We start from the raw sequence: 25725 nt of genomic DNA on the forward strand, positions 1-25725 counted from the left end.
TCTTAAGGTACTGTGTCTTACCTGGCCTCCATTTCTACAGATTGCTAAAGGTGACCCTTAAATTCTTGGCTTTCTATACTGGGTTGGCCCCAGACCTTCTAACTTTGTTTCTTGAACTAAACCAACCCCTTTTGAACCCTCTGCAAAGACTTTTAGTGCAACTTAAACTGTTTGATCCTGGGCACATTTCGCTTTGCTCCATTTAAAGTGGGCCTGGCCTATGAACTTTGGCTCTACAGTATATTCTGCCTTTATTCCCTTGCTCTGAACTCTTAAAAAGTGTTGGGACTGTATTATTCTTATGCTCTGCCTTTTTCTCTCCCTCTAACCAAACTATTGTAGTGCCATCTTAGTTAAGCGCTCACATCTGTCTTAACAAATAGTGGTGTTTTAACTCAGACTTGTCTAATAGTTATTAAGGGAGGTATGTATACTTTATCTGACTGTGTTTTAACTTGCTTTTGATTTAGAGTGCTAGTGTATTGCCTAAAATGTGTTTTAAATAAATAACTCTATACTTTTGATACAAAGCTCTGGTCAGTGTTTGTTTGCTCTATTGTGTTTTTAGCCCTATTGTGTATTCTCTACATACTGCCTTACTCTTCTTGAGAGAAGTCTGACTGCTTAGCCACAGCTATCAGGTAAATCTGGGCGGTGCAGCCTGCTACCAATTGGGTTTACTGCTTACTCCTGCAGTCTTAATCTTATTGCAGTGTTCCCTAAGGGAACTGCACAGGATTCTGCCTAACACCATTGTCGTACCAAGCCAACTATGTCCAACACATACCTTTTGTTGGGTTATTTTCCCGCTTTTCCCCAAACCTATGGCATTTTCCCCTACCTAGTTGTTGCCCGACCTATGCAAATCACCCCTTCCTAAACTTGGAATTCTGTCTACATTTCAGAAATGTAAGCCTTTCTGTCCTCCAATTCGGCTTTCCTACCTTTTTCTTCCATTCCGTCCATGCATGTCCAATTGGCAAAAATGGCCAAAAATCGCCTACCTCTCACAAAACGGTTAATAAGCACATCAAAATAATTTGTTTCTGTTTCCACTCAACCTGTTCTTGAAAGCCAGGAAATTTGGGAATTCAGCACAGCAAACCATTTGTTCATAGCTCCTACAAGGAAAAAACCATAGGCTTCTTTGTACATTTTCGCCCTTTTTGCTTATTTTCTCTCACTCCCCTACAGCAACCTAGGATTGCTGGGTGGCGTTACAACCGCCTACATGTGGGAAAAAAAGGGGCCAGATTTGGCCGAGATATCTCATGTAACAAAAAAGTTACAAGGCATTGATGGCGGCATACCGAAATCACCAAAAAAGGCCTTGGCACTGGGGGGAAAAACCCATGGCAGTTAAAGGGTTAATAGTCTGAGAATTTAGTTTTTAAAATTAGGACAATCAATCGATGTGGCTATGTTGATTTTATGAAATGTACTATTTTCTACAATTCAAGTTGTATTCAACGTATTTATACATATTTTGTACTTTGAGTTGTATGGATGTTATATCCAAAATAAACATGTTCTCACTGGCAGATTTTTGTTCTGAATAGTATGACAGTGGGAGCAGTCTGGTGTTAATGGGTTTGAAGTTCAAGTGTCTTGGAGCATAGATTCAGAATGCTAGTTTCCTGCATTTCAGCGAAACGACACATGCAAAAGAAAATGTCACATTGTTAGAAGAAGCAGAGTGGTGCTGGTGTTGCCTGGAGTCTTTCTTTCCTATCTACTAATCTGAGAGGCGGAGTTGAGGCACTGAGACTTGCAGCACAGACTTTAAATTCCCATTCGACAGCGGAGCATAGCGCCGAGTGGGAAGACGAGTGGTCTTCTGGTGCTGTTGCCTGGAGTCTTTTTTTCCTATCTACTAATCTGAGAGGTGTGGCTGGAGTACTGAGACTTGCAACACAGACTTTAAACTCCCATTCGAGCGTGGAGCGTGGCGCAGCATGAGAAGTCGAGTGGTCTTCTGTGGTCCTCACTGGACTCGACTGGTTCGGGCATTGCCATCTTGTCCCCCAGCACCATGCGACTAGAGACACTGAAGACTTATGTCACCTGGAGGGCCAAGAACGTGCCAGAAAGTACAGCTACTAGAGGAAGAGCATTGATCAAGAAGAGGTGAGTGCAGTCCCTTTTACCATGACTGCAACCACCCCTAGTTTATGCTGCTCTCGCCAACTGGCTCTGGCCCTTACTAGTCAGGCTGCAAGTGCTGTAACATGCATACATTTTGATTTACAAGAACTGCAGTGCAACCCACTTATTGCAGATAATTTTCAAGCCAAGATAAGAACGTGCTCGAAATCAGTCGCAACAGCTTCAACCATTGCCCCAAACATCACAAAGAGAAATCCAATGAACCCCACACATCTAAATAAGTTGTTTATATCAACCCTTCCGCCTGAATGGAATGATGAACGATCAAGTTCAAATATATCACCTCTGGAAATTCACCAACAGGAGCCGCAGGCAGACTGGCAATCTCCACTAAAACACACACATGATGTCACTGGATTTAATACTATGGCAGTGCCACCAACTGGCACATTATTCATATCAGAGTAATTACAAAACACGCTGAGTCGCGTACTAGAACAAAATTCTAGTGGAACTGGAGTGTGCCTCCATTGAACGATTGTTCGCAACACCTAACTCTTCTTTGGTTCATGACTCAACAGCACCTGCCAATCACGTGAGCAGCCCTTGGGTAGAGGCGAACCAGAAACTGACTGGCACTATAGTACAGCAAACCCCTTTGGCGTTGCGCCTCTGATTAGACATAGCTGAAAATCAATTAACACTTTATACAAAGGCTAATGATCTTAAAGCCTCAAGACGAGATGCAATTTATTGTGATAACGGAAAAATGCATATAATGCCCAATACCATTGACAATGATGAGCATGGCCGAAATTCCATGCAGTCGACCAACATCAGCCCGATAACAAAATCAGACCATTGCAACAAATCAATTGGACAACATCCAATGAGCCCTGTAACCTCTATAAATAGTGAAAATGTGCAAAAAAGCAAACACAAGGTACGCAAACTAGCAGTGGCATAGAGGATTGCGCAAAAGAAAGCAGATATCATTTAGCCCCACGAGTAATATATCCATCAAATTGGAGCTGTGGTCTTGTGAACGATTCAGTATTTCCATCGGAGAGACCACAATGTGCAGCTCATCTTTCCATTGCTGCCATGACACAGATGCAAGCCAACATCATGGCAGCATTAACTATATCGATGGCCCCATTCACAAAGCTATACAAATCCTTGAATGAGACACTGAAAGATCATGCAACACTTTTAGCCATGATGCATACCAAATTAATCTTTGTAGAAATTGTCACAACAGAAGTCCATGATTGTTTGAATAAAGAAGCCGAAACTTCATCAATGTGGCAAAACATACTTTGTGACCTGGCCAGACACGAAGCATGCGACAAATACAGGAACGACTGCTTTACTAGAGGATTGCAGATGGATGAAACAACACTACATCAATCAGAGGACAAATGAGACACCAATCAAGAAAGTATTGAAACATTTTCCACTTAGTGGTAATAGATCGGACAAGCCGAAGACTTTACATCACTAGATGAACCCATTGGGAGCACCTTGCTTCCCATTGATATTTATTCACAAAGTGAAAAGGATGCAAAGTTGTCAAAAAACACGATTGAAATGGTGTTCTCTGTGGATCCAGATGATGAGGTTAACAATGATGCGAATGTAGCAGGGATTGTAAGAGATCTCAGCGCCAAAAACGCCTCAACTCTCCAATGACCTTCCACAATTGAGAACTTGTACCATCTAAGAAAGCTATATTAACCTAATCAAAATTAGTGGCAAACAGAGAAAAAGGACCCCTTAAGATGTTTGCTATATTTGAGGACAAAGCGAAGCCGCCTGTACCTGCAACCCAAACTAAATCGACCCAGCCACAACAACAAAAAAACTAAGGACCGACCACCTACGCATAAATCTAAATCCAATAGCTCAAGGACCTTTGTTAGAAATGTAAGAGCTCCACCTAAGGACGGATCAAAACTGTCCCAATCGAGAGGAGCTTACAGAACGGATCATGACAAACAGCCCAAATCACCAGCGGGAAAAGAGAATAAAGTGAAGTCTCCACTGATCAAGATGAAATAAGGAGAATAACTTCTGACGAGACCTCCCTACGTGAGGACATTTTGGCAGACTAGGAAATCACAGCTCTCCTCGATGAAATCCAAGTCCATGAGGAAGATGAGGAGGCCTTTGAGGCTGGGGAGGGAAACCCTAAGATGATGCATAACGTGCGATACCCCACAGCAAATGTTAAAGAGTCTCCAGTAAGTGTACCTGAAGAGAAGACAGTTATAATATATACTGAGAAAAGTGCAAATTACACCTTTTTAACACTTGAACAAAAATGACACGCTGCTGAGCAGCAATATAATCAAAATTTGAAAATTACAACAAACGGCATAACCCATGCTCAGACAAATCCTGATAAAGAACAAAATAAATCTCATCAGAATGGTGATCAAAACATTCTAATCTCTGTGGAGAGAGTATTATGAACAAAGGATAATTTCATTCTAAAATCGTAGAAATGCAATACATTTACTACATCACAGCCCCAAGCTGCGGTTCATTACAACAAATGATATCAAAATCACCCAGTTTATAAACGAAGATCTAACAGACTGGATAATACTGCACTTAAATTCAGTTCTAATAAAAAGTGCCTTCATGGAAGCAGCTAATTACTTTCTACCTTTGGGTTTTAAAATAGTAGATTATATTCCCAAGGCTAAGAGAGATTTGCACACAAGAACCATGCAATTAGAGATTGGACTGAATGTAAGAGATTCGACACACAACAATGATACGAAAGCTTACATTCACGACCTGAAATCCTTGAAGATGTGAGCAAATGTTCTCTCACCCCAACACGCGGGAATCCACGTAGCAACACAGGACAAAAGTAAGCCTAACAAAGATGACTGGGCATGGTTACCTGGAGCACTGGTTGGACCACATAACTTTTAACGCCAGAATTGAAGAGAGAAATGGCTACTGAAAATTGGATGTTGGAATTCACAGGGCTTCAAGCACCAATTTAATGATAGTTCCCAAACTTTATGGGAATACGACATCCTTTGTCTACAAGAAACGTGGCTCAGATCTAACCCATACAGTGAGGGATATGATTGGTATTTAAATCCTGCAAAGAAAGGGCAATCTGGCAGACTGTACACTGGACTATTAACAATAGTAAAGAGAAGAGTGGGTTTACATATGAAACAAATGAAAAACCCAAATCTCTTTGTACAGATTCTGAAAATCGAACAAAAGTCTGACAAGGACATGGAGAAAACAACATTTGCATTGTGTGACCTATATAACAATACGAGGATGTGGGAACAAGACGTCTTGAGTCAATTATGACCATTGTAGATGAAATACAGGTGAAAACTAAAATTAGCCATGTCCTTTTTTGTGGAGACCTAAATATGAGAACTTATAGACGCACAAGGCTACCCCATAATTTTAAGGAACCTACATAAAAGACCACAAGAATGGCAAGTAGAAATGCAAGCTCGCAATCTCCACATGTTAAATGCTCAAACTCAGGGAGACATCCCAGGCAAGTGGACCTGGTCGAGAGGCACCACAAGATTGTGCCTAGATTCTGCCTTTGGCTCCTCTAATCCAGCGAATCTAATCAAATCCTTGAGACTCATTGATATGCCTTCAAGCGATCATAACTTACTTGAGATAGTATGTGGAAACATCATTAAGATCAGTACCAAAAAGTCAGGCTCAGCGCTACAATTATCTCAAGGAAGAAACCGACTGCATCCAAAACCAGTTGATGTGGTAACAATAACGGAGGCCTTTGGAAAGTCCATTTCAGATCTAGCGGGCGAACAGAATATAGATGGCTTCTAGATTGATACAAAGAAACATCCAGGACTCGTGAGAAACTGATTGTTTTCCCAACCCACATATACAAAACAGCAGTAGTAGATGCTAGGAGAGCTCTCTGTGCAGACTTGAAGAATATAAGCCAGAATAATTATCAACAAAAATACATGCAGATTTAAAAAAAAGAAAGCAAAAATACAGAAACTGGCTACTTGGAACTAGAGCCTGGAGAGCACAACATGATGCGGAACACATGCTGACCATTGTATGTAAAAAGAGCACCAGACAATTGTGGAAGCTCATCAATAATGACGGTAGATTCCAAACTGCCCTGCAAACGTCCAAGGTTTCAGAAGCTGTTTGGATATCTTATTTCACTGCACTATCCACAGAGCCCCCTGAGAAAGACAATGTACAAACGTGGAGTCCAACACCTAAATGGTCATTTGAGTGTGATATAGAGGACATTCACAGATTGCTTAGTAAATTAAACTCTTCTCGTGAACCAGGCCCAGATGGACTAACTAAAAGCATGCTAAAAGAAGCAAACGGCCCATGGTTGGAGTTTATCATTCTCCTTTTCATATATATAAGAAGAACTAATAGCATACCACAGTCCTGGAAGAGTGCAATTATAGTGCCTATATTTACAAAGGGTGATGGAGAAAATCTGTGAAACTATAGGACTATTACACTCCTTGACATCATGGGCAAAATCTTCGCCGCCAGTCTATAACACGACTTAGACAAAGGGCAACAAAGCTACCCACCTTGACCCTAGACAGACTGGCTTTGTAAAGGGTGTGGGTAAAACTTTGAACCTCCTCCTTGTGAACCTACTGAAACTCGAGGCAATTAAAACCCAGACAAGCTATTTCCTAGCTCTGATTGACTTTGAGCAAGCGTTCGACAGTGTGAATAGAAAAAAGCTATGCAAGAAACTGCATACATGGGTTTGCCCAGATGAGTTATTGGAAGTCATCATGGAACTCTACTCAGGAACATCAAAGGAAGTGAGAATGACGAAGCAAGGCAATTTAACAGAGAAAATCTGGACAGGATTAAAACAAGGCTGTCCCCTAGCCGCCCTATTGTTTAATATATACTTGTCCAACTTACGCAAGTCCCACAAGCACAAACCCTTTTCCTCCTAAAATCCAGAAGCAGCCTATTCCCTGGATTCTCTATGCAGATGATCGTATCAAAACGGATCGTACAGCGATTGGCCTACAACGTTGACTGACTGAGCTCATGGCATATACACAAGCCAACAACTTAAGGGTGTATGTTAAGAACTTCAGGACAGATCATACATCGTCCATTGAATCGGACAGAATTGTCAGATCGTGTTACAACATGTGCAATTACATACAATTCTGTAACAGACTGCACTGTTTTAACACCAAACAATGCGGAGAATCGATATACAGTATTTGTTTTATTGTATTTCCTTTAACAATATGGTTCAATGAAATTGACAGAACACTTAATGCACTTACATCATCTGTTCCACTTATAAGCGTAGGTGTAATCATTTTTAGAAAGCTTGTTCCAATGCCCAGGGCAAACACTTGTGATGCCTGCAAAATAAATGGTTATCATGATTCTTCTATTCATAGCAGTGAAAAAAAATGCATGATGATAAAATTGGTCCAGGACACATATCGATAAAACAATAATAGTAAAACATAAAAAATGACTTGCCTCTTGGTAATGTTCTTTCTGTGTGTGTGTGTGTGTGTGTGTGTGTGTGTGTGCGTGCGTGCGTGCGTGCGTGCGTGCGTGCTGGTCGCTGCACTATAGTTGGGGATCAAGTTCCATAGGAAATTCAAACATTGAATTGCTAATAACTTTTGACTTGTATGACGGATTTGGCTGATATTTTTCAAACATCGCCTGTGATCCCCAATCCCCTCTCTTTTTTAGAAAAAGTTTAAATTTCAGACAGCTCACAGCAAAAACTGCAGGACGGAATTGTACAAACTTGGGCACGAAGCGTTGACTCAATTTTCGGGAGAGGTATGGTTATATTCCGTCCAGTGGTTGTTAAAACATGTGACAGGGAACGGGGTGCCTCTTTCTCTCAAAATGATAGCTATATATGTGTCCCACAATGCATCAACAAGGCTTTTCAGAAATGAAAAAGTAGCCATTTTCTTTGTTCGATGAGAGAGTTAACCAGGGTTATAACGGGTATAATCAGGTTTAGCCGAAAACAAAACATTTAAAAAATGCCATTTGGAGGAGGAGAAAGGATGAAATGGCATCTGACTAGAGGTGGGGATGGAGAAAGAGGACACCCTGAGACACTGAGGTGTGAGGTGAGGAGAGGGGTAGGGGGCCAAGTTCAGAGCTTGTACACTTTCACATAACCAGGGTTATACTGGAGGGATAACCGGCTTATATTACAAAATAGGATTGGAAATAAAAGTGCATCACATGAAAACAACTGTGGTTATTTGCAGACTGCTAGGCAAGATTGTCTGCAGTACCGTTTGGGAGATTACAGCAACCTTGCCCCCTGGCAACAGGAACCCAACCTTTGGTATAAGTCTGTACTACACAGGTTGGTAGTGTAGCTAAGCATCCAGGCTTATCTCAAGAGGGGTCAAAGTGAGCAGTAGGGTTTTTACACAGAGATTCACAGTGACAAGTACCCAAAGAAACTCTTACACTCAATGTTTCTTGATTAAACAATTATCAATTTATTTAACAGTCAGTTCAATAGGTCTTCTTCAGAAGGGAGTAATATAGACGAAACACAAAAATACACTTCAAAATACACACTCTTAGTTTCTCTAAATCAGAAAGTACCCATTTGGGATGCCACACAGATGTTTCCTACATCCTGAGGTGATTTAAATAACTAGGACACTTTGGACATTAATATATCACTGGTACATTTAGAGCAATAGTGAGTTGCTGTGATAGAAAGGGGTTTTGGAATAAAACAAAGGTTAAACAAATATTCTGAAGTAGGTAAGTCCTTTTTAACCCTCCAATGCAAAATAAATTAACCCTTGCCTGCAGGAAAGGCAAAACACAAAGTCAGAAGTAAGAGAGCCAGGCCAGCCAATGTCAATTGAGCAAACGTCTAGGTGAACTGAAGCTCTTCTTGCAGGTAAGAAAATAATAGAATCACTGTATGGCCACAAGCTTGGGGGGTTGTGAGGGGCAAAGCTGCAAGCAACTCAGCAAAAGCAACCAAGACAAGTCTCAACTAAGAACAAGCAAGGCTACACAACAAGAGGTAAGTCCCCTAAGTTTTACAGTACTTTTGGTTAGAAGAAATGGATTCCAGCTGGCTTCTGTTCCTGTGTAGGTCTGCAGGCCCTTTTGTTCCCAGGCCTCAGTATTGGGGTCAAGAGGGATGACATCTGGGGACTCCTGCACTACAATTGAAGGTCAGCGGCAGCAATGGGCAAACTTCAAATCAGCAGAACTTCGCGGTTTCAGCTCTTTGAGTCTCTAGCAAATAGCAACACTGCGGTTCTCGGATACCACTTCGGACTTTCCTCGCATCTGGGGTCCAGCACTCTTGTGGTGGCTCAGGCTTGGTCAGTCCTGCTTCCTGGGAGTCCTGAGGATTTTCCTGGGGCTCGGGTCCGACTTAGAGACACTCACTCCATTCCGGTGTTCCTCTCCCTGGCACTTCGGTTCCTGCAGCAGCAATGGAAGTACAGCCAACTCCAAGAGGATTTCCAGATGAGCTTGTCTTGGGGTTCATTGGTCTCACCAACCCAAGGGGAGAAGTCGTCCTTTGCAGGTCTTCGAGGTGAATTCGGAGCTTCAGCACAATAGCAGGGCTTCACTGGGCAAACCAACGGTCGAGGAGTTGCAGCAGGTGTCTCTTCCAAGTTCTTCTTCGGATTCCTTCATCCACTGGTCGACTCTGCCTTCCAAGCAAATAGCCTTGCCTTTTATGCAGGTTTCTCTCATTCATTCGCAGACTAGCTGTCAATCACATAGCAGGTTGGCTGTCCACCGATGACAGCCCTCCAGCCAATCACCCCTGGGTTCATTCCTGTAACCAAGGAGACTAGGCACAGGGAGTTTCGGGCGCCTCCCTCACTTCCTGCCCTGCTAGACACGCTGGAGTCAGAGGCGGGCTTAACTCGCGATTCCCGCCAAAGACCAAACAAACAAAGGGACCAAACCTGGTTTGGCATGCAGAGAAAATCTCAAGAAGGACCTTTCCAACAAGAAATGGCAAAAAAAGAAGACTAGGCCATTTTGACAAAATGGGCACCCATGGGTGTCTTACTGCAGCTGCAATTGGAGCCTGCGGTAAAAACACACAATGGTAGTAAAAAGTAAAGCACTGCCACCAGCCATTAATTGTAGAAAGGAAAACATAAAAATGTTACATGAGAAACTAGACAAAGGGGATACTAAGTAAGCCCTCAAGCACCCTATTGTAAGATAGTGAATGCTGGGTCTAGAAAGTTATAAAATGTTAGTAAAGTCAATTTCACTTCACTGCTCTTGGAAACAGTAGTTTCACCAAGAGAAGGTATTAAAACCTTTGGGAAAGCCAAGAGACTTCCCTGTGCCACTGCACTGAAGGTGCTGCGTGTCACAATGTAAAGATGATGCCTATGGAGTTTGTCAGACTCCAGAGTCAAAATAAAAATAGTCAAAATCACAGAAAAATACATGAGAGAGTGGGAAAAAGGTCTCTCGCGTTCCAGGTTAGAAATGAAAAGCCCTGAAGTCCAGCAAAATGAGCTGGGGGTCTCTAAGGTAAAAAGGAATTAGCACATTTCTGAGAATTCTCCCCAACACAGACGTTCATGGATTAACAGGGTTATTTGTAGTGCATTGCAAATATAACCACGGTTATGGGAAAAACATTTTTGTTTAAAAAAGAATTAATAACATTAGATTGATACAAAAAAGCGGATTTTTACAGCTACAGTAAGGTTGGGGGGGCGTGGTGTGTGTTGCTGAAGGATATGAGTACTGGGCTACTTTAAGGAACCGAATGGTGCAATTTGGAAAGTGGACATGTCCAAAAGCCCTGGCCATTGGCCATGCAAGTTGGCCCAAACGAAACCTATTGGGGCAACATGTCAAGGGGTGCAATAAGGCCATGGCTAGTGTGCCCAAAAGAGACCTAGCGGTGTGGCCAAGGCCGACAGATAAGGTTAGTGAGCCTATTTAGGAAATCTATTGGGGCAATATGTAGAAGGCCATGGCTAGTGGGACCAGAAGAAAGATATGGTAACATGTAAAAGGGCCAATGCCGAAGGCCTGGGCCAATGGTCATGGGTGAAGGCCATGGCTACTGGCTAGTGAGTAGGAAAAAGGGTAGTGGGTCCAAAAGAAACATTAAGCCAAAGGCTGTGGCCAAAGGCCGAAAGATATGTACAGTGGCCATGGCCTACGTAGTGGGTCCAAAAGAAACATATTGGGGGTACATGCAGAGTGGCCCTGGCTCGTGAGCCTGTATTGTAAAGATTAAACCTTGGAGGCAGCAAGTAAGTTTCTTAAGTTCATTTATTGAGCATCTTAGTAATCAGATGACATCAGGGATAGATACATTAAGGATAGGAGCTAAAATATGGAATTGAGACCACCGGCTCCCGCCACCGAGGCTACATAGTTCTAACTGCCTGGGTGGAACATCAAGTCAAACACTAACATTCCACATACACACCTAACATTCTATAATGACACCACACAGACTCCAAAGCAACCCCACATGACTCCAGCTCACACAGAAAGGGAAGAAGCAAGATACAACATGCCTCCTTTCCTTAGACATGCATATGAGACACACCAGCACACCCAAGCAAAGATACACACCCGAGAGGAAAGGCACAATACAACACACCTCCTTCTTTACACTTCCTTACACTTGCAGACAAGACACACACAGCAAACACCACCACACAGAGCAACACTCACAAGGAACACCACACAAGCACAAGAACTAAGCACAACCTCACACCGTGATCAACCACCAACAACCTCACACCGTGATGTACCACCAACAACTTCAACCCAAACCACTGGTTGACCCATCAAAGCGCAACTCGCATCCCGCCTACAGACCGCAGCACAATACAGCATCCTTCAACCATAATATCCTACGCATCACCTCCTACCCACTGCCGCCACCAGCAAGTCTCAAGCCTGCCACACCTGTGTACAATCCAGCACACCTTGGGCAACAAGCTACCTCCTTGAACCACCAAGGACACTATTCAACTCCTGTTCGGCACTGACAATGGTAAACCTCAGACCTGCCACACCTGAGCACAAACTGAGCCCCTCCTTGGGCTAGCACGCGAACATGCTGGCACCTTTAAAATAAAAACACTAACATCCAAGTGACAACCAACCTCCACCTTAACACCACACACCGATACACAACCTGAAGCAAAGACCGGACCAACTGAACACCACGACAAACCCATACACTACTCTACTATCACGCACAGGAACACCACACTGTCACTCACAGTGAAACACTAACCCAAAAAAGGCAACACAGCTTGCAATAATCCCTTTCGAGAAAACAACCAACACATCCACTAAACTCAAAAAACTGGCCAGGCAATTGTGAACCAACCAAATACAAGAACAAATCTCTAAAGATGATTGCAGCTGACTATGATGAAGTTACCATTCTGACCAACCCAAGATGGACACTCAAACTACCCAACTCAATAACATGGTGGGCAATTGCGAAGGCGATCAACTCAAAGATAAAAGATAAAAAACCTTACAGATGAGGCTCAAAAGACACTCCCAAAAAAACACACATCACTGACATGCAACTGAGCCTCATCACACCAAGCCATTACCAACCGCATGGTGCACAGAGTATGCCACGCACAGGCAACTCTACCAGGAACAAGTCGCACACAATGTCCTGGCACACATCACCACTCAACCCATGGTGATATGTTTTAAAACTCCATAACTCAAATCAGTTGAAGGCAGACGTCCTCAACCAAACAAGCAAGCACACTCTACACCTTATGCTTTGAACAGCGAAAAAGAAATGTGATCACTTAATAATGTACTAGTAAAATACTCACTCCTAACTATACTCACATCAACAACACTCAATCTCTTGACAGCCACTCCCTTGACGGCCACTCCCTTGACAGCCACTCCCTTGACAGCCACTCCCTTGACAGCCACTCCCTTGACAGCCACTCCCTTGACAGCCACTCCCTTGACAGCCACTCCCTTGACAGCCACTCCCTTGCCAAATATGAACACAATATTGAACCGTATGAATAGCAATTCTCAAAACACATGAAACAGTTAAAACAGATAACATGCAACCCATAAGTTGAACTACCATGTATGACATCAAAGTCAGGAGGTTGGCTAAAAGGCCATGCTGCTCAAATCCTCTGCAGTTTAAGGCCGAAATGCCTCAAGAAAATTAAACGAAGTAGATCAATACTAAACCCACAGCTGTCACACCACTCCTTTACACGTACATCAATATAACTTCACATGTAGTTAAACAGAATGTGCAATCCTGCCTCCTTTGTGGAATATAGTGAATTTTACTAAAAACTCCTGAAATCTCTCAAAATGTGTAATTCTTAAGTAATCTCTTATTGAATGCTAAAATTATGTTGGTACATCATACTCCTGCAATTTGCTCAAAATGTGTTCAAGCTACACACATTTTCTGCATTACACAACTACTAATTTGAGAATGTAACATCATTATAAATCAAAGAAAACAGCATGTTAAACATAAAGCAGCCCTGAAATAAATGTTGTAAATTGCTGCAGCACTCCTTAAAAGTTAACTCATCTCCACATAAGCAGCCCATCTTTGTCAAATGACAGCCCAGCCTGCCGCCCGACTAACGATCTCAAAACAAGTTGCATATTAAATGATATGGTCAAAGTTGCTGCGGCATCCAAACAGAACGCATTCAGCTTCATCAGCTCTCCGGTACCTTTAACCACAAACCTAGTGTTCTTTTGTTTCTTTTTAAAGCACCATACCTACCTCCCAAGTCCAAATCATCTGCTCCTTCAAATGCTGGTTCCGGCATGCACCACATAAACGCAGCGATCTCAGAAACGTTTCATCCTCAGGCCACACACAACAGCTGCAGTAATTCAGTTTGCGCAGCTTATGAAGTTCCTTCCTTTTTTCTTTCCTTTCTTTGCCGCACCAGGAAGTTCCTCCCATGAAGGACGCGACGTACCATCAGACATAAAACCACGTCCGATGATCCTTTACTCAAAGGTCTCCACTTCATTCTGAAAGTCCACAGCGACCTCTGTGAGACACGAACAACGTGTGAGAATGTATAGTATACTGCATTCTAATGCATTACCATTCCCTTCATCTGTCCTGATCGCGTCACTATTGTGGCCACTGCAGCCTAACTGCCACAACTGTTTCCAGGGCCATCACCGCCATGGCTCCACAAGGGCCACAGTGAACACGGTGAGCGCCAGCCAATGCTCTCATGTCTGCTTGTGCACAGCACTCATGTGAGTGTTCTGAAACATCCCCCTAACCTGCCTCCAATGGCCCAAAATGAATGTTTCTGCCTCTAATGTTATGCAGGGTCTCTCAATCACCAGCTTGTCGTTATCACATCACGGACTGCATTACTTCACACCATCTGCATTTAAACCTTGACACGTGTAGTACAGGGGTATTACTGGGGCACATTCCATAATAGCAGCCAACGCACTCAGCCAAACTCTCCTCCCTTCTTCCGGCATGCAAAGCAGGAAGCTGCAGACTCCTTCTCTTGGCATTGCCCCAACGCCCTGGGTGGTGGGACACTTCTACCTGGGGGGCAGTGGGCCTCCATCTTCTCCTAATTAACAGCTCCTGGACTGCACCCCCGCAGCAGTAACACTTGTCCATTCTCGTTACTTGTCAGGGTTGCTCCTGTACCTTCTCCTTACTTGTCCCAATGGGTCTAAAAGAAACATATTGGGGGAACATGTACATTGGACATGGCCGAGGGCCATGGCTTGTGGCCCGGTAATGTTTTAAAATATACAGTGGATATGGCCGAAGGCCATGCTCACTGCCTAGGGCCCAAAGACATGTATAGTGGCCACGGCCTGTGGATCCAAAACAAACATATTGGGGGAATTAATTAATTTGTTGTGCATTTGTAAGGCGCTTATATCTCAAGGAATTGTGTTTCAAAGCGCCCAACATAGCCACTGCCCGGTAAAAAAGCATGGTATAACAAAACCCTTGAAATTCACAGAAAACCCTTAGTTAGGGTGCAGTTAGGTTGCACAAATATAATGCAATAAAAACCTTGACGTTTTGCAGATTTGGTCATGGGTGAAGGCCATGGCTAGCGAGCAAGGAAGAAAGGTAGTCTTTTTAAATATACTGTGTGGCCACATTGGGGGAACATGTACAGCACAGCCAAAGTCTGTGGCCAGTGGCCATGGCTTGTGGCCCAGTAGTGTTTTAAAATATAGTCACTCAACCATCTATCAAATGAGCCCCAAGATCCAACAGGCACACCCTTCGCAGACAAATCTTAATATTCAGAGATGAACCACATGGACAGGATTTGTTTAGGAACAGCCGTGCCCGCGCATGAACCAGAATAAGCACCAAAAAGCCTGCCCACACATGAACCAGAATAAGCACCAAAAAGCCTGTCATCGTTTTGCTGTCCCTCATCAGAAATTTGGAGCTGAAGAACTGAACAGTGTACAGCCAATGGAATCCCTCCTTCGTCTTAAAGGGAAGAGGAGGAGAGAAAATCACAGGAAGATTCATCTTTTGCAGGGATGCAATTCAGTCAACCTTGGGGAGGACATATGGTCTCTCTTAAAGTCCCTGAAAGACCCTGGAGCTCATTCACCCATCTGTCCACCAGGAAAATCGCCTTAACTGGTAAGCAGTCTTAAAGCACAAAGGTTAATGCTCAAAAACAGCTGCAACAAGAAAGGGGAAAACCTGGTTACACAACCTCTGCAAAAATTGTAGGACAGTGGGGGTGGTGAAGAAAAAACCCTATTCAGGAGTCTTTTTAAAAATCGAAATGGAGGCCAGATACCTCCTTGCAGTGCAAAAATGCAGGTAGGGACAGGCAAGGAGAGCAGGAAATGCAGATTAGGAAAATAGAAAAGAGCACAGGGCCAGACCTCTCCTCTGACACCAATTCAAAAAGGAGTGCCACCTGAAGACATATCAAGACTAAGGGGCTGGCCTCCAAGCCGAAAGGAGCACATCCTGGACATTGCCCGACAAGCCCCACTCCTTAAATATTAACGTCTCAGTAGCCTGGCATGAAAGTTGTGGTTGCTGAGGCTCAAATGGAGAACCTGGCCTCAGAGTTGGACAGCAGATCCACCGTCTCTCCGGGTTCCACACCTCCAGGGTCCAGGTCTGGAGTTATCAGAATCAAGGTGTAGCAGAACAGGCGTAGTCTCCTGAGAAATATGCAGAACTGAAGTGATGGTGTGTCCGCGTAGGAGAAGTGAAAACGGGCAACCCAAATTACTTCCCGGTAGGGCTAGCGGCAGTACTGCTACTGTGCACAGGAAGTCCCGGCGCAGCTCTGCCGCATTTGCCGTTGTCATGGAAACAGACATGTCGGGTCCATCCGAAAGAATATAGCTATCACATCACAACACGTTCGCGTGATGACGTGCCGAAGTATCGACAGCGCATTCAGTGCCATGCGTCTGTTGCCTATACATGGAATCAAGGGAATTGTAGTGTTCATAATGATGTCGCCTGCATTTGTATTCTTGTTTAAACTGACGGCTATGAAATGACCAGTGAGGGTAACTCATGTGTGAATCAGAGAACATGTTGCTTCTTTCTAGATTTAATATAACTTCAAAATTAAGGATGGCTCATGTTGCTTGCTTTGAACCACCATACAAGGTCTTCAGAGTGCTTGGGACCTGCAAGAGGTATGACATGTTTCCATGAAATTGAGACCACTCACAAAAGACTGGCCAATGAAGTGACCTGGGCATGAGATGTAACAATTCCAATGGCGTTTTACTTTCAGCAAGGGAATTTTGCTGGGATACTTAATTGTACGGCGTTGCTTCTTTTCCTTAATGGCCGAATACCTGTCTCTTCCTCTCTGCCCCATTCCACACCCAGCAGCTTGGAAGGAATCCTCTTGTCCTTTTGACAAAAGGCAAAAGGTTTTAATCCACCCTCCCACAACGCCTTAGGATGCATGTATTGGCACAATCTGAAATCCTGAAGGTCGTTCCTCCACCAGGCAGTCAAAACAAATCCTGTGGGGGGTCAGAGACAGAGATTTGCCTCCTACCATTCGCGCAGTGGGACATGAATCATTAGAAAAGTTGTATAGAAATGGGATTCCCAAAGTGCCGAAACATGATCTGAAATCATGGGCCGAGGCATCCGGATATATACCGGCCATAACATGGCAGGCGCGAAGAAGCATTAAGCAGAGCGAAAAAGGATCCATGGTGTGCACCCTGGCACTAAACGAATTACAAAGCACATCTGGGTTGGAAATAGAATATCATAGATGGGGAAACCATTAGAACCAGAAAGTAACGTGAGAACCAGTCCTTGCATCACTCTGAAAGTTGCACCTATACTATGTCACCTTTCCTCAAAAGCCGATTGACTTCCTCCGACAGTGAACCCTTTGGAGGCTGTGAATGGCCAGAAGGTGGTGTAAATATTTGCTCACTTCACTCACGTTCCCACCACTTGGGGGCATCATTTAGGGTCCATTACCTAATGGACATTACTGCCAAACTTTAGTACATTACTGTATTGATTTAGAAGCTCAAAATCCATATTTTCGATTTCACTTCCTTCCAGATCAACTTTGAAATTCTTTGTTCCTAGTTCTGTGATATTTGTTAGTTTTTCTGTTATGACAAGTTGGTACCCCTCTCAGCCTGAGCTGGGAGTCCTACTAGGGTGCAAGCCAGAGCCAGTCCTATCGCATGGGGACGGTGGCAGTTGGGAGGTCCCAGGTCCCGTCCTCTCCCCACGTGCATGTATGTATCTGGGCAGTGCCACAGTAAATCACTCCATGCCTGTTAAAAATGCTGGCCAGCCTCTTCCTTCTTATTGTAGGCCACATCATCCAGCCACTGGCTGGACGGACCGCCCGGGAATAGGACCGGCCAGCAGAGCCTCCAGGTAAACCACGTCAGCCACAAGATCGGAGCAAACCTTATGGAGAAAGAGAACCATAAATACCTTACGCAGCTGCAGGGAACGTGGCACACCACTCGGTTACCAGCTCTCACTGACCCAGACTTCTTCAAACATGCCACGGAGCATCTCTCTGACATGAAGCACAGAAACATGCAAGAACTTACCTTTGACTCAGCCAGAGAGACCCCCTAACAGGAAAGGGGACATTTCCCAACGCGTGCTTCCCATTACTCCGGCACGGCAGACGCGCAAGGCAAAAAGGTGAGTGATTTAGCTCCATTTGTAAGCATTTTGATATCTCTGACACCTCCCAGGTGGAGAAGACATGGAGAGATTGACCCAGTGAAGCAGACCAATAGTAGAAGAAGGCGGGGAAGATAAAGATGGAGACAGGAAGAAGAAAAGTGTTGGTTGTTTGGGTGAGTTCTGCAGTAGAGGAGGTGGCAGACTAAGAGATTGGAAGGAGGAAGGACGGTGGACAGGAGTGGGGAGGCGATTTACAGTGAAGGTGACATATTGGTTGGTGAGAGCAAATGCTACTGTGTTGTGGGTGATTGAGAGTGTTATGTAAAAGAGTAGAGCGAGGGTGGATGAGAGAGTGAAAGTAAAGTAACTGAGTGGAAGGTGGGGTTGAGTAGTAGTGGCGTGAAGAGGGGAAAGAATTACTGACGTGGACGGGAGGAGAGTAGTAGCATAGAGTAGTGTTGGAGTGTAGAGAGTGATAGCCAAGTGGGGAGAAGAAAAGAGAGAAAAGGAGGGAGTAACATTAGAGGGTGGAGTTTGTCATACATAGAGGAAGAGCCATCGGAGGGACAGCAAAGGAGAAACATAGGAGGAGCAAGATAAGTTGGGTGGAGTTGGAGGGACCAGAGTAGCAGAAGAAGACTAGCATTCTGAAGACAAAGAGTGGAACATCAGGGAACGAAAGGAAGGTGATAACTTGGGACTTGAGAGTCTGGAAAACCCAGCCCTACAATTCTTTGCAACTAACCCTTGGATAGTTTAGTTCTCACATAGGAAGATTTAGTAGAGAAGGTGCATGTTGTGAGATGAGCACGGTATCAAGAGATTCACACAGACAACAGAAGAATCAACTGGTAACGTTCTTTCGACTGGCTGTTCCTCCAACGTATTCCACATCTTTGACATGTAATGTCCACAGCTGTGTACTTTGGAAACTTTTTCGGCAGACGGCGTCCTGCATCGATGGCGTCAGGTCAATGTCCCTCGAAGGCCTCCGTCGAGGGCGACGTCACCGATGTTATAAATAAGACGCACAGCACCCGTAGCCTTAGTTTATGTTTTTTCCTCCATTACATGTGACATGCACATATCCAATGCCTGCTTGATGGCACATAGCCTTGCGGAAACGTAAGCTGCAATAGCATAATAAATTCTCCAGAGGGGCACGCTGGGAGGGCGATGTGGAATACGTTGGAAGAACATCCAGTCAAAAGAAAGTTACCAGTTGGTAAGTAACTTGTTCTTCGAATGGATTGTGTCCTCCAACGTATTCAACATCTTTGACAGACTCCCAAAGCAGTACCAGAAAATGGAGGAGGGAAAAGAATTTAGAATACCCAATCAGATGGCAGAATAAAAGAACTGCCTTACCAAAGGCCATATCTTGACCATGGAGTGTATCCAGGGAATAATGTCTGACAAAGGTGTGGCTAGAAGCCCATGTGGCTGCATCACAAATATTACTAATAGGAACTAGGATGAGGAGGAGGATAGAAAGTCGGAAAAACCACTTTCTGGCTTAAATGAAATTCAGATACTACCTTAGGTAGAAAAGAAGGACATGCCCTCAGTAAAACCCTATCCTTGTGGAACACAGTAAAGGGTGGCTTAGATGAAAGTACCTGCAATTCACTCACTCGGCGAGTGAATGTAACCGCAACCAAGAACACTGTCTTGAAAGATAACAGTCTCAAAGGACAAGAGTGCAAAGGTTCAAATGGAGCACCCATCAGGCATTTCAAGACCAAATTCAGATCACAAACCAGCACCTGGAATGGGGACGGCGGGAACACATTAGTGAGCCCTTTGAGAAATTGGGAAATTAAAGGAATCTTAAAATAAGAACATTCTTCAGACGAGCGCTTGAAGACAGACAGCGCCGCCAGGTAACCTTTAATGGTACCTAATTGAAGGGCCCTGTGGGCCAAGGAAAGCAAGAAAGATAGAACCATGGGAATGGAACACTGAAAAGGATCAACCATTTTGTCCTCTGCACCAGTCGCAAAACTTACGCCAACGGTACATGGATTTGGTTGCTGGCCGCCTGGCCGAAAGCAACATCTCCATCACGTCATCCGGGAGGTCCCGATCCTTATACCTCGACTTTTCATATACCAAGCGTGAAGGTTGAGAGTCTTGACATCTGGATGGAGAACCCCAACCCACCCCCCACCCCGAGCGTGAGAGCAGATCCTCTCGGTAGGGAAGACGGCATGGAGGGCAGATGGACATTTCTAGAAGGTCCGGGTACCACACTCTCCTGGCCCAATCTGGAGAAATGAGGATCATGCAGGATCCAAACCTCTGCAACCTCCTCAACACTTTAGGAATGACGGGGACTGGAGGAAACAGGTACAGAAGTGGGAATGACCAATCCACTACGAAGGCGTCTCCTAAGGCTCCTCTCGGAGGAAATTCCCTTGAGCAGAATCTCTCCCACTTACGGTTGGCACTGGTTGCAAAGAGATCCACTTGTGGGGTTCCCCAAAGGGCGAAGATCTCCAGAAGGACTTCCTGAGCCAACTCCCACTTGTGAGAGACTGCTCTGCCTGCTCAGAGCCTCCGCCACTGCATTCTCCTCTTCGGCCACATGAACTGCCAAGAGTGATATTCCTTGCTGTAATGCCCAGAACCAGAGCTGCATCGCCTCTCTGCACAACGGGAGGGACCCTACCCCCCCTTTTTTGTTGAGGTAATGCATGGCCATTGTATTGTTCGTCATAATCAGGACACACTTACCCCGCACAGACGGCAGAAAAGGCTTCAGGACCAGCCTGATGGCCTTCAGTTCTAACAGGTTGATGTGGAGTTTGGACTCTGACGGAGACCAACAACCGCTGGTGGTCAAATCTTCGGCATGAGCTCCCCTTCCTGTGAGGGAAGCATCTGTTAGTACCGTCACCTCCGGCCACGGTTGCCAAAGCGGTTCCCCCCTTCATCAGGTTCCCGTCGTTGGCCCACCACAAAAGATCCTGTGAGACCGAGAGTGGAATCTGAACGGGATTCAACATCTTGCCTGAGAATTGGGACCACTGCATCTTGAGAACCCACTGCCGGGATCTCATCCTCAGTCTGGCCTCTGTCACCAGAAAAATGCAGGATACCATTAGGCCGAGCAACCTTAAGAATTCGAAAGCCGCGAGATGCTGGGCATGTTGAAACTTGTCTACCATCTGCACAATGTGATGAGCCCTCACCTTGTGAGGCGAGCACTTCCCCAAGGACGTGTCCAACACAGCTCAGATGTACTGGAGCTGTTGGGAAGGTGTCAGATATGACTTCTTGAAATTGAGGGAGAAGCCCAGTTTATGGAGGGAGCAGCAGGTGAGAATGAGATGATCCATCACCTGCTTGGGAGGATGCGCACGGATCAGCCAGTCGTCCAGGTAGGGGTAGACGTGAATCCCCCCCTTGCCTGAGATACGCTGCCACCACCACCATTAGCTTGGTGAAGACCCTGAGGCGGAGGTCAATCTGAATGGCACGACATGAAACTGAAAGTGCGAGTCGACAGCTGCAAACCTCAGGTACTCTGAGCTTTGGATGAATCGGAACATTAAAGTAAGCATCCTGGAGGTCCAGAGACACCAACCAATCGTGAAGTCGAAGGGCCTGGAGGACCTGAGAAAGAGTGACCATCTTGAACTTGTCCTTCCTGAGTAGTTTGTTCAACCAACGCCAGTACAAGATGGGTCTCAATCCCCTGTCTTTCTTTGGAATAAAATAATATGGGGAATATCATCCCTTGTTCCTCTCGGCTACAGGCACCAGTTCTATAGCAACTTAAATGGGGAGGAAACCCGGTATACGTATACTCTGTCTAAATCCGGGAGGACAAAGATCCGTGTTTAAAGAGGAGACAGAGCTATAGTGTAGATGCCAGTTTTTTGACATACTGATTCTAATTACTGTAGAGTACGTTGCACTTTCTGTAAAGCGTACCTCTTGATGTTGAGTGTATCCCTGTTTTTGATACACTGTCAATTAGCTAATTCTAGCTTATCACGTAACGACTGTTTGATATATGTTAAAATGTTTATGAATTGTATGTACTGTGGACCACACTATTTAATCACTTTTTAGGTCATAATTCTATTAAATCTGATGTTTATCATTTTAACCACGACTGGTCCTTTTGTGGCTCTCCCAATGGGAGCTCTTTATATGTGTGGCATCTACACTATAGCTCTGTCTCCTCTTTAAACACGGATCTTTGTCCTCCCGGACTTAGACAGAGTATACGTTGCTAACCTATCTTAGTTAAACGTATACCGGGTTTCCTCCCCATTTAAGTTGTTCATAGTGGCTGATTGGTCACAGGAAATTTTCTATAAGTGGGTTGGAGATTGTGCCTTCGCTTAGCACCCTTCTGAGAATCCCCTTTTTTCTTTCCAACTTTGTACTTTGAACTACTTTCCTGATGGCAGAGAACAGAACACTAGCTTATAGCGATGACTATGCTGCAGCCCTTATGAACGCTATCTCTATTCTGAACCACGAAGACACGGTGGATGTGTTGAGAGATAAAGATGAATGGAATGAACTCATACAGCTAAAGAAAAGACTTACGAGGACAGAACTCCATGGAGCAATCATGCTCGAATACCTCAAGAACAAAGCTTTACCACAAGGACTGACAGTCCAGAATGAACCTAGACTGTTTCTTGATAACGAGAAGTTTCGAGTACAATGGAGCTATATAGCTAATCGGTGTGGTCGTGATTGGTTAATCTTGATTATAGACACAGCCAAAGAAACATCTACTAAAATTGAAATCGAACTTCTTAAAATTGAAGAGAATATAAAGAAAATATTACCTTTGGACAACTATAAGAGACGCCTTGAAGAAATTGAGAAAGAGATGAAAGAATTTAAAAGTGTAAATACCAATGAAAGAATCCAACGTATGAAAAAAGACTTGGCCCGTTTCTCGCATGAGAGAGCTTTTCCTTATGTTAAAGAAGATTATATCAACAAAACATTACAAACTAATGGTCCAACCAGATATAATAGACGAGTCCGTTTTCGTAATACCTCATACAGTACCAGTCATGATAGTAGTGACCCTGACGATGTAGATGAAGGAACCTCCTCTGGGAACAAGACTCCCAACCGAAGAGGAAGAGGTCAACCATCCCGACGACAAAATGAACGAAGAAGAGGCAATCAGGGCCGTTTTTTACAGCAGGCCCCAAACAGAAGCAGCTGGGACGACGGAACAAAACAAACCAGAAGCGGGAATCGCTTTTGATTAATCTATCTGATTATACTCTCACAGATATAGAACAACAAGTCCTCAACAAAGGTTTGGGATTCGTGATGACGAAACTACATGATCCTTTTGAATTTCTAATTGATTTAAAAAAACTAATGAGGAAAATCCACCTGAAAGAATTCTTCTCTGCTGATAACGTTATCCCCTTGGAAGAACCTCTCAACTGCACGGGACTCCGTAAACCTTCCACTTTCTACCCTCCTTCTCAGAGTTTTTCTCCTGAGTCGTTAGTCTTTGAAAAGAAAGTGATCGCAAAAGTTAAAGCCCTGGAAAATAAACCATCTAGACCTTTCCACAATCTCTCTAATTCAGAACTTAAAGCACTCGACTCTTTGGCCAAAAACTCCCAAATTGTCATCAAGAAAGCAGATAAAGGTGGAGGTATTGTGGTTCTTAATCGCACCGATTATGTCACGGAATGCGAAAGACAACTTAGTGATAACCACTATTATCGCCCTCTCGCTCTGGACCCGACACCGGAACTCATGGCACTCGTTGCAGATAAAGTTTCTAAAGCTAAAGACCGAGAGTGGATCTCGAAACAAGAGGCAGATTTCCTCATCAATAAAAAACCAAGCATCCCCACTTTCTACACTCTACCCAAAGTGCATAAAACCTTGGTGAACCCTCCAGGTCGACCCATTGTGGCAGGGATTAATTCTGTACTTGAACCCCTCTCTACTTTTGCGGACCACTATTTGAAGGGATTTGTGCAAAACATGCTATCCTATGTAAAAGACTCTCGAGATGTTATTAACAGTCATGAAAACTTGGCTTTCGATACAAATACCCAGTTGCTACTAGGTTTTGACATCGTATCCCTCTACACCAATATCCCCAAACAAGCATCCCTTGATGCGATTGAAGAAATACTTCTGGGCCGCATTGATAATGATCCAGTCCCTACTTCGTTTATCCTTTGGTGCGTTGAACTAGCATTAAAACGTAACTACTTTGAGTTCAATGGTAAGATTTTCCAACAAGTTGAAGGGACCGCGATGGGCGCCACTATGGCTCCGAGTGTTGCTAACTTGTACGTAGAGACCTTTGAGAAAAGCAACCTCTACAACAACCTCAATCCCTATAGTAATAACATCGTGAAGTGGAGTCGCTACATTGACGACATCTTGGTCATATGGAGAGGCACCTTGACTGAAGCTAACAATTTTTTCAACTGGCTTAACAATCTTAATCCTCACCTTCAGTTTACTATGACGTCTAGTAACGAGTTTATTAATTTTCTCGACCTAACCATTTTTGCAACCAATGGAGTCTTGAAAATTAAGCCTTATCATAAACCCACCGATATAAATTCTCTTCTTGATTATTCCAGCCATCACATTAAACATCTTTGTGATAATCTTCCCTTTGGCCAGTTTTTACGCCTTAAAAGGAATAGTTCTACGAAAGAAATATACGAGGCGGAGGTGAACACTCTCGTGAAAAAACTGAGACAGAGAGGGTACCCTAATAAACTGGTGAAAAAATCAGCCAAAAGGGCTTTTAATAACAACCGAGAAGCACTATTGGAACCAAAACCTGTTAAACCTAAAGATGATCGTATTGTGTGTGTGAAAACCTTTTCTAACCGGAGCTTTGAGATCACCAACATCATTAAGAAGAATTGGAAAATCTTTCAAACGACCTCCCCCTCTATGAGTGTGCCGATCTTTGCTTATAAAAGGAGCACGACGATAGGTAACAGGGTTAGTAACAGCAAACTTAAACCTATCCCTATCCAGGAACCCAGATTAACCACCCTATGGGGTCTACCTGAACCTACCGGTCACTATCCTTGTGGCTCGTGCGGGTTCTGTAAATTGACCTCTATAACTAAAAATGTAGATGTTGGCCTGTCAAAGCTCTGGACACAGAAAAACTTGACTAATTGTAACACCGAATTTGTGGTGTACCTGATCACTTGTAAATGTGGACTGCACTATGTAGGGAAAACAACCCGCAAAGCCAAAACTCGTATCATGGAACACCGGAGCTGTCTCAAGAACAGAACTGAAAATGCCCCCATGGTGAAACATTTCAATCTTCTGAAGCATCATCACGAGGATTTCAAATGGAAATATTGTTATCACTTAAAGGATCTAACTATGCCACCCGGGAGAAAAAATTGCTT

The 25725-nt window shown here is 44.1% G+C and overlaps 1 protein-coding gene across 3 annotated transcripts in view; it reads right to left on the reverse strand.

Moving 5' to 3' along the window:
* DPY19L1 (dpy-19 like C-mannosyltransferase 1) overlaps window positions 1-25725 on the reverse strand; it is a 2006077-nt gene that overhangs the window by 1047345 nt on the left and 933007 nt on the right. For all 3 annotated transcript variants that reach the window (XM_069613244.1, XM_069613243.1, XM_069613242.1), the window contains one exon: window positions 7431-7511. In XM_069613244.1, the coding sequence (XP_069469345.1) occupies window positions 7431-7511 (81 nt within the window). The remainder of the gene's footprint in view (window positions 1-7430; window positions 7512-25725) is intronic.

This window comes from Ambystoma mexicanum, chromosome 5p, assembly GCF_040938575.1.
Source record: "Ambystoma mexicanum isolate Mex_15411 chromosome 5p, UKY_AmexF1_1, whole genome shotgun sequence".
NCBI classification, from domain to species: Eukaryota; Metazoa; Chordata; class Amphibia; order Caudata; family Ambystomatidae; genus Ambystoma; species Ambystoma mexicanum.